General features: G+C 40.4%; 1 protein-coding gene across 2 annotated transcripts in view; it reads left to right on the top strand.

Moving 5' to 3' along the window:
• Positions 1-3,691: 3,691 nt before the first annotated feature.
• Positions 3,692-10,328, top strand: part of mybpc2b (myosin binding protein Cb) — a 54,755-nt gene continuing 48,118 nt past the window's right edge. For both annotated transcript variants that reach the window (XM_036946517.2, XM_036946515.2), the window contains exon 1: positions 3,692-3,766. In XM_036946517.2, the coding sequence (XP_036802412.1) occupies positions 3,742-3,766 (25 nt within the window). In that variant the 5' untranslated portion in view covers positions 3,692-3,741. The remainder of the gene's footprint in view (positions 3,767-10,328) is intronic.

Below are 10,328 nucleotides of genomic sequence, written 5' to 3'. Positions count from 1 at the left end.
AAAGACCCCACCCCTACCAGTCATCTATGCACAGTATGTCTGTAGTCTACCAGGCCATTACATATTGTTTTCTCTTTCTATCTCGGAGAGAAAATGTCCCCAGTTGTCAGAAAAGTGATTGAGTTTGCCGTGAATTTTATAAATCAATCTTTCATATGAAGCCGTTTCTGCTAAGTCTATGTACCATTCCTTATACGAGGGAGGGTTCTTCTCCCTCCAGTGTCTCAATGACTCTTTTGGCTGTGGTTAGAGCAACCTTTAGCCAGTTTAAACACAAGCTTCTCAGTCTATCAATATCCTGATATTCAGGATTTCCAAGTATTGTGGTACCCGGAATATCCCCAATATTTTCCATTTCCTTCTGCCAAAAGGTACGCAAGCTGGGACAGTCAGAGAACATATGGATCCCATCACCTGTAACTGACTGACATCTCCAGCGTTGGTTGGATTCTGTCAAACCTATTCCGTTCAACCTCAGAGGAGTCCAATAAATCCTATTGAACACTTTATAGACTGACCAGGTGAACTTGACACAACTGCGGGAATCATTGGAGTCAACATGGGCTGACACGAGGGGAGTTACGTTGCCCTAAAAGTTGGTAGAATCGTATTCAAAATGATTCGCAGCCGTAATGGCTGCATAACAAGGTGTAAGACATTTTTTTATGTATTAATTTAGAAAATATCATTTGGGAAATTTAATTTTCTTTCACTTTGAAAATGTACAGTATGTCTCAAATTCCAAAGAATCCAAAATACAGGTCACGAGTATTTATTAGGTAATTATGTCACACGGTAAAAAAAAAAATACCGGATTAATAGGGACAGTAAAATGAAGTATCGCAAAATTGTACATTTAATTCACACTGTAAACTTCATGGCTGTGTTTACAGGCTATTAAATGTAAGATCAGTCAAAGGGTGATGGTGCCAGCCACTCCACTCAATCTCTTGTACCTCTCTCACTGCATAGTAACATCTCTTCATAAATTACATTTAAACATAGGTGGTCTGGTTATATTGGTGTCATGATGTAAAGTTCAAATTCTGACAAGATGTTGGTCTAATTCTGTCCTCTCCTATTTTTAAAATGACGAATGTGGGACAACTATTAAAAAAATACTATAAATTAGTTACATCAAATCATCAAACACTTTAGGAAAATCTTGTCCTGTACATCTCTTCAGACACATACCAATCTAGTCAGTTTATCCAGATTTTAGAGATAGTATTCAAAGAAAAATAAAGCAGAAACCCTGCCACCTGTTTTGGTAAACACTCTCGAATTGATTAACAGAGCTATGGATGCAGAGACTGACCATCCATGTTTTTTGGAGGCTATACAGCATTTGTTTACAAGAACATTGTTTGCAATGTAAACAAAACAAGCTTATATTTGGGGTTCTGATGGGTTACGACAGTTGTTCTAAGCTCGTGCATAAGTTATATTCTTCAAGAATCAATGGCTAAGTGTCATTCTTTTAAAAGTCCTGAAATGGATTTGGCAATCCCCTTTAAGGGCCAAACCCAAATGTAAAATCTCTGCACATACCTCACATTTTAGTGCAAATCTCAGATTAAAACCAATGCATTTAGGCAACGTGTTAACGCATGTGTATTAAATTTGGATCTGGCTGTAAGTGTGCAATGTCAGTTTGTGGACTTTTGGGGTGTTAGTTGATAGTGACCCCACCACCTCTCTGCCTGTTGAACAAAGGGTATCAAGTCCCTCCCTCTGTCTCACTTTTCTTCTCTCTCGCTCTCTCTCTCTCTCTCGCTCTCTCTTTCTCTCTCATTCCCTCTATCCCTTCCTCTCAGTGCATTTCAGCCCTGTCTGCAACTATATCCCTCGGTGGGCACACCGGGCCGGTCGTGCTCGTCGCTTTCACAGATTTACGCAAGAGCTGAGCAGCAGGGGACTTGTCTCCACGGTGACACTAGCTGTCAAGCCAGTCGCATTCTGCTAGCCGAGGAGTCACAGCTGAGGAGTCACAGCTGAGGAGGCGGTGACGAGCAGTAATGAAGACATTCCTTCAGACCCGCTTTTAAACCACTAGATGTCAGTGAATAGGAGACAGGGGAAAGTGTCAGATAGTGTGCCGCTCTAGAGTTACACTATCCAGTATGGTCAGGCTCTGTTGACCATTATAGCATATATAGCTTCTGAGAGCCTCATTGGTACATTTAGAAAGGCCTGGGGAGGGGGATTAAGTTATGAGTAGGAAATACTGGATTGGCTAAATTGTCCATGTCGATGGGCCAACAAAAGTGGGGAAAAGAGAAAGTCATTAAGAATTCTATATTGTTCAATCTTTATGGTATTTTTAATCAGGGGGAGGAGTGGTGAGGGGGTCATCCGGCCAGTTGTTAGGGCATGCTTATTCACTGGCTATTAATAGCTCTGATATGAAACATGGGAACTGAATTAATGAATATAGTACGTACATGTATGTGTCATGGTTGGGGTCAGTTCAAATTGAAGGCTGTAAATTCAGGAAGTAAACTCAAATTCCAAGTGTAGTAATTGAAAAAAGGCATAGAGTATATTGCCAATGACTTCTTAATAAACTGAAAAGTAGAAGCTATTTATTTCATCACTTTTTCCTTTTACCCCCAATTGTTTTAAACCTTTAACCCCAACCCTGATATATAAATGTAGGTCAAGAAAAAGTATCCTAACACATTAACATAAATATGGTACATTAAAATACTATACTTACTTTTTTTTAACTAGGCAAGGCAGTTAAGTACAAATTCCTATTTGAAATGACGGCCTAGGAACAGTGGGTTAACTGCCTTGTTCAGGGGCAGAACGACAGATTTGGGGATTGTCAGCTCGGGGATTCGATCTTGGAACCTTCTGGTTACTAGTCCAACGCGCTAGCCACTAGGCTACCTGCCTCCCCACTATATTTTATATAATGTGACATAATATAATGACAAAATAAATCTAACTAGAAATGGAAGAAGGAAAGAAAACAAAGAGCATAACCCAGAGGTGCTTTTTTTAGCCTCTGGGCCAGGCCCTTTGCATGTGATTTAAGGCTTGCACACATAGCCCCGAATGTGGATCTAACGTTAGTTTTAGGGACCACCCGCAGTAGACCCCAGACTGCCAACATTTTCCACTTGATTCTACATGTTAAATTGGTGCACATTCGGGTTAGCAGATTACGTTCAGAGGTGCTAAGCACTCTCGGCCAGCAAACGCTATTGGTGCGTCTGAGCCCTTAATGGTAGTGTGAGAGGTGATGATTGGGGCAGCGGTTACATACACGAGGTGCAAGACAAAGTGCTAGAAAAGCAGCAGATGTTGCTACGCTCACAGCATAGTTTCCCTCTAACATGACAAGTATTCCACAAGTTTAATACGTCGACCGATCCCATGGTAAAATAAACCCCTTTCACCACTCCACCTTCTCACCCTCTCTTGTCTCCCCCACCTTATCACTCTTGCCTCTCACGTCGTTTCCTTGGAATCCTCATTGGTTTCAAGTGACAGCCTCTCCCTCTCTCTCTCTCTCTCTCCCCCTCTCCCTACCTTCCTCCCTGGTGGGTGGGTGACTTAAGTGCCAGGAGAGCTTTGAATAAAATAAAAAAAGAGAGAGAGAGAGAGAGGGAGAGAGAGAGAGAGAGAGAGAGGGAGAGAGAGAGAGGCAGAGAAATAAAAGGAATAAGCACAGCAAGCCCTCAGACTTCCAGCCCGAGACGAGAAGGCACTGGGATAGCCACTGGGATAGTCATGCCTGAAGCCGCCGATGATGCAGGTATGCACCTGATGGATCATTCATTTGAGTCAGTATGTGGAAAGTGTTTCTGTTAGAGAGTGCATATCTCAGCTGTAAGGCTGTAAAGCTCTAAATTGTCAAATGCGAAACGGGTGTTTTACATAGTTGTTGGATATTTAGACCATTGTTCATTTGTTCTGCAAAAGTGGCGTACTGTAGACACATTGTTGCAGTGTTGAACGTGCATTCCGATATGTATTTCCGTCAATGTCCATAGAGTTACTTTACTGTTAGTGAAGACTACTTCATAGCGAACTCTGTCCAAATATGGAGAAAGGAGTGGGTTGTGTCTCCCAATTCCTCACAGAAATGCTTCATTTGACCGTCATAATTGTTGTCTTCTCACGAATTTGGCAAATTGAGTTGTCAATTTACTAAACAGTTTCTAAAGTGATTGTTTTGAGCAAATGCATAGCTAATATGACTGCGTACGGCACTGAATATGAATAAAAATACATTCAATGCCAGAGCAATTTCCGAACAGTGCACACTGATGTCATTTATAATACTGTTAGTAAGCTGCAGTACATTTCTCAAACCAGACTGCACGGAATTTGGTTCCAGCTAGCAACAACCTGATGTGAAAATGTACTGCATATCTTAGGTTGGAGAGGACCAACACATTGGTAGAGGTAGAGCTTAGCACATACGGTATGTCATGTCAGAAGATGGGAGAGAGGAACAGATGGCAGGTGCAAGGGAAGTGGTTTGAGGGACTAGTTTGTCTGAGAGAAATGACTACACACACAGGGGGTCTAACCTCACTGCCTTCTCAGTTTCGTCACTGCAGCACAGCTTGAACTTGATCCAGATAATTACTATTGGTGTATGACACTATAGGGTGACCAAATGCCTGTGTTCAGAATCAGATGAGCTAATCAGGTGATGCAGTCATAAGCGATGTGTAGCTTACATATGCCCTAGGAAACTGATGATGTGTACAAGTTTAAAAGTGCAGGCTCTTGCACATGGAAAATAAATTATTATACGTGAAGGCTTTACTATGGAAAACTCAGCAGCCGTTAAGTTTTATCAAATAAATTGCACAGTATCAGGGGGAAGTTTTGTAAAAAAAAAAAAATAATACTAATTATGAATAGTACAGTTCTGTGTAAGGCGCATTCTGTTATTTCATACAGATACATGCCCCCTCAAAAGGTAAAAAAAACACACAAAAAACATACAAAATGTTGACTATAAGCTCTGATATATTGATACCATGACAAACCCGGAAATTGTATTGGTATGAGACTTAGAAATGTAACAAATTGAGCTGACATCACAACCAATGGATTGCAACACTATCTACTCTATAATTTACTATCTGATATGTGGCCATAACACTTATGTCAATTCAGGCTACTAGTTACGTGTCCAGAAGTACGTTTATTTTAATCGCTCCTCAGTTTTTTCCAAATATTACAGCTCATACAAAAGCACATACCTCACCGATATTCACACATTTTCTGCACCTGTCCTGAAAAACACAAAAACATTTTCTTTCAAGGTTTACTTTCATTTGTTTTTGTTCCACATTTGCTAGCTGGTTTCACTCCAGACCTTTGATTTATACACACATGCATGCGAGGGAAGGCACACTTTGGGAATTAATGCCTGTCTTGGAAGATTTCATTTCCTGGTTACTTGGCACGACTGTCGGAAAGTTGGGAAATATACTGTTGTTTATGATAATGTCATTTCGCTGATGACAACATAACGAAAATAAGCTTGGTAGCATCATGGCGTTTGAATCCCAACTTTTCCTACCTATCAAAGTCAGACTGACACTTAGTAACGCAATAACGTTTGGGTATGTCATGACTTCAATCGTGTCATAAAACTTCAAGCACTATATTTAGTGATGTGTGTCTATGGCAGATTTCAATATATGGTTGGCTTCCTCTCCTCTGAGGAGCGATCTGTCCTCCGTTTTAACATCCACGTTGACCAAGTGTTACCGTAAATCACAACGCTGACAGTAACCTGAGAGAGGGACTAGAAAACCCGAATGTGAGAGGGAGATGAGTTTTAAAGACACCACGTGGATTTCAAGACAGGGCGATTGGCCTTGTCGTTCTGTCGTCGCTGCTCGACCACTTTTTTCCTCTGACAGAAAATCTCTATATTTCTTTGACACGTATCGCTGTCTGTTTTTACACGGTGTGAGTCTTCAATGACAGTCTATGAAATGTAATACACATTAAGCACTACTAAGTTTTGAAGCTCCCTTACCTTTGTGAAGGCCTATTACCACATTTCCAAGATTTCCAGACCCCTGTCCTACCGTCTGTCACCTATGAAACGGTGACCACTGTAACACCCATAAACTTTCACCTCCTTCCATCTACTCTCGTTCTCCCAGAGCCATCCTTTTTCACCCTGAATTTACCGGTGGTCGGGCCTTAAGATAGATGTGATATCCCCTTGCCACGTCTGAACCCCCGCCCCCATCTTAGACCTTTCTTGGCCCCGTCCTCACTCAACCGCTAACCTTTGACTGCACAGCTCAAATAACCACCACCCTCCCTGATTGACGGGTTCCTGTACATTAGGCTTACCAGAAAAAAAACCTCTAAATATAATATCATCTGGAAGGACAGATACAAACAGTTTATTTCAGTATGAAAATACTCTGAAAATGTGAAAATACATTACAGTTTAATAACAAACTTCTGCCATAAAGAGTTGTTTTAAAAAAAACAGGAAATACCAATTTGTACCAAGTATTTATGTAGTTTATAATCATTCATAAACAATTGACATACATCGGGGCAGCTTTTCTGCCTGTCACTTTAGCTACTCAGGATACAGAATAATCTACTCTGTGTGTATATTGTACCCGTTTGTCCTTCAAACTACTTGGGGGGGGGGGGTCTTGCATTTCTGTGTCGTTCCATTATTAGGTAACCACAGGACCATTTCTTTCTTTTTATCACTGATCTCTCTCTTCCCCCTTCTCCCAGTTAAAAATATCCCGACTTCACCTCTAACCTTTTTCCTCATCTACATTACTCCATCCACATTAATATGATATCGCGCCGGCATATAAGGTTTTATCGTGTCCAACTTGCAATATAATTTGCTATAAATCATGATCTAATCCTCTTTCTGTCTCTGCAGATGTAGGATCTTGTAGTGTATTTGAGGTTTAAAAAGGCTTCTGAAGCTAGTAATATCCACTTAGAAATGTCCGAAATGTCCCTCGTGAAAATGTATCAACCCCGACAAAACTGTCCATTAATTACAATCAATATAATAATTCATTTTTTCCTCTTGCTGCTGTAGCAAACTGGCTCAAATTAAGATCTTTCATCTGTACTTTTTCAAAGAAAATATAGTCCACCCTTCCTATTTTAACCAGTTTCTCATCCCACTCTTTCCCGACTCCTCTCTCAAAAACTTGACAGGTCTGCTTTCAACGTAAGCGGAGAGAGATAGGGAGAGAGCAAAGGGTTGCAGGTAGCCTAGTGGTTAAGAGCATAGGGCCAGTAACCGAAAGGTTGCTGGGTTGAATCCCTGAGCCAACTATGTGACAAATCTGTTGACATGCCCTTCTGCAAGGCACTTAACCCTCTGGATAATAGCTCTTGGTAAAATGTCAAATTAAATGTAGAGATGACAGTTTGTTGGCCATAATTCCTTTCATCTTTGCAAAACATTATGGCAGCAAAATGAACTCTTCATCATCCTCTCTCATGTTTCCTGTACATCTTTATTTTGTTTTCCTCAACATGGCTTGTGCAATGCACTTCCTGAAACCATAAAAAGGAAAAGGTTGGCACTCTAAAAACATCGTTATTCCACCTCTTGCCACTATTACATTTTTGGGCCATATTGCATTGCATTGAATTGATTGCGTTTGAAGGCATTCTCTCGATATGATGTCACTCTTTCAAGACATAGAGTGCCTTCAAAAAATGTTGATTTTTTGTTGTGTTACAGCCAGGATTTAAAATGGATTCAAATGTTGATTTTGTTTCACTGGCCTACACACAATATCCCATAATGTCATAATTATTAAAAAAAAGAAAATGCTCAAATGTCTTGGGAAATGGCAAACCTAAATAAGTTCAGGAAAAAAAAAAACTTAATTAGTTGCTTGGACTCACTCTGTGTGCAATATGTGTTTAACGTGATTTTGAATGACTACCTCATCTCTGTGCCCTGCAACTACAATTATCTGTAAGGTCCCTCAGTCGAGCAGTGAATTTCAAACACAGATTCAACCACAAAGACCAGGGAGGTTCTCCAATGCTTCGCAAAGAAGGGCACCTATTGGTAGATGGGTAAAAATTTGAAAAAATATGAATATCTCTTTGAGCATGGTGACGTTTTTAATGATACTTTGGCTGGAGTATCAACGCACACAGTCACTACAAAGATGCAGTCATCGTTCCTAATTCAGTTGCTGAAAAGGAAGGAAACTGCTCAATTACAGAGTTTAACGGCTGTGATAGGAGAAAAATGAAGACGAATCAACAACATTGTAGTTATTCCACAATACTAACCTAATGGACAGAGTGAAAAGAAGGAATCCTCTACAGACCAACAAATATTCCAAAACATACATCCTGTTTGAAACAAGACACTAAACTAATACTGCAAAAAACATTCTGTCCTGAATACAAAGTCTTTTGTTTGGGGCAAATCCAATAGAACACATTACTGAGTACCACTCTCCATATTTTCAAGCATAGTGGTGGCTACATCATGTTATGGGTATGCTTGTAATCGTTAAGGATTGGGAAGTTTTTCAGCATAAAAAAATAAAGAGAATGGAGTTAAGCAGAGGCAAAATCCTTGAGGGAACCCTTGTTCAGACTGCTTTGCATCAGACACTGGGAGATGAATTCACCTTTCAGAAGGACAATAACCTTAAACACAAGGGCAAAGCTACGCTGGAATTGCTAACCAAGAAGACAGTGAATGAGTGGCCGAGTTACAATTTTGACATAAATATACTTGAAAATCTGTGGCAAGACCTGAAAATGGTTGTCTAGCAATGATCAACAACCAATTTGACAGAGCTTGATGAATTTTGAAAAGGAATAAAGGGGAAATGTTGCACAATCCAGTTGTGGAAAGCAATTAAATAGTCTTACCCAGAAAGACACACTCTTGTCATCGCTGCCATGGGTGCTTCTACAAAGTATTGACTCAGGGGTGTGAATACTTATGTAAATTATATATTTCTTTTAAAAAAATGTCTATACATTTTCTAAAAATTCTAAAAATCTGTTTTCACTTTCTCATTATGGGGTATTGTGTGTCGACGGCTGAGGGAAAAAAAATATTGAATACATTTTGAATTCAGGCTGTAACACAACAAAATGTAGGTTTATACTTTACCTCCTTATCTGTCTTGTTTCTGCCAAGGCTCTCTCCATGGCAACTCACAGTGAGCTCCAAAAGTATTGGGACAGTGGCACATTTTGTTGTCGTTAGGGCAACAGACCAGGAGAGATGTCTGCCTCCCCCATGTAGGATTCATAAATCCTATCACCAGGACTGTCGTTTGAAATCCCATTGATTTACCACAAGGCTTAATCGTCCTCCAGATGCGGCCATAAAAGACGCCATCGAAGTGTCTGTGTATGGCCATGTTGCACCAGATCACATGCTCTGAGCTAAAGATAGCAAGACTGTAACTAAATATACCGTATCTGTTTCTATGTACATATTTAAAATAATTGTATGATATGGGCTGACTATTACATCAGTCCCGGCCTAAAGTTCCTATTGGCTCAAGGCCAAGGTGGGCAAGGTCAAGGGGGCTGAATAGTGGGTGGAAGGTCCCTTGAGAGGTCAGAGGCGTGACCTGTAAACAGACACTTCACACCTCCAAGGCAGAGAGAGCCCTTCCTCACGCAGCAGACTGGCCATAAATGTAATCAACTGGAGCTGAGGGGGAGAGGGGTTTTAACAGCTGCCCCTCCAAATTAAAAGAACTTGCACTCAAAGGACCATTCAGTCACTGTCCCAATAGTTTTGGAGAATTGCATTGGATTGATTGCTTTTGAAGGCATTGTTCCCAATATGATGTCACTCTTTCGTATGTCTTGAAAGAGTGACATCATATTGGAAACACCGCCTTCAAAAGCAATCAATTCAATGCAATTCTCCAAAACTATTGGGACAGTGACTGAATGGTCCTTTGAGTCCAAGTTCAAAAAGTATTGACACCGCTTGACATTTTGTTGTGTTGCAGCCTGGATTTAAAATGGATTCAAATGTAGATTTTGTTTCGCCTGGCCTACACACAGTGTGTAAATAACCTCCCTATCATCACGACAAAGCGTTTCTCGAATGAAAAGTAAATAAATGAGTTGTATGAATAAATCCTATTATCAGGACGGTCATTTCAAAAATCACATTGATTTACCACAAGGCTTAAACATTCCTCCAGATGCGTCCATTAAAAGACGCCTTATAAGTGTCTGTGTATGGCCATGTTGCACCAGTGCTACAGTAGATCACATGCTCTGAGCTAAAGATAGCAAGACTGTAACTAAATATATCGTATCTGTTTGTATGTAGGCCG

This window comes from Oncorhynchus mykiss, chromosome 16, assembly GCF_057628025.1.
Source record: "Oncorhynchus mykiss isolate SJ-2025 chromosome 16, ASM5762802v1, whole genome shotgun sequence".
Lineage (NCBI taxonomy): Eukaryota > Metazoa > Chordata > Actinopteri > Salmoniformes > Salmonidae > Oncorhynchus > Oncorhynchus mykiss.
Note: the sequence above shows the minus strand (reverse complement) of the source record. Positions and strands in the feature narration are given on the sequence as shown.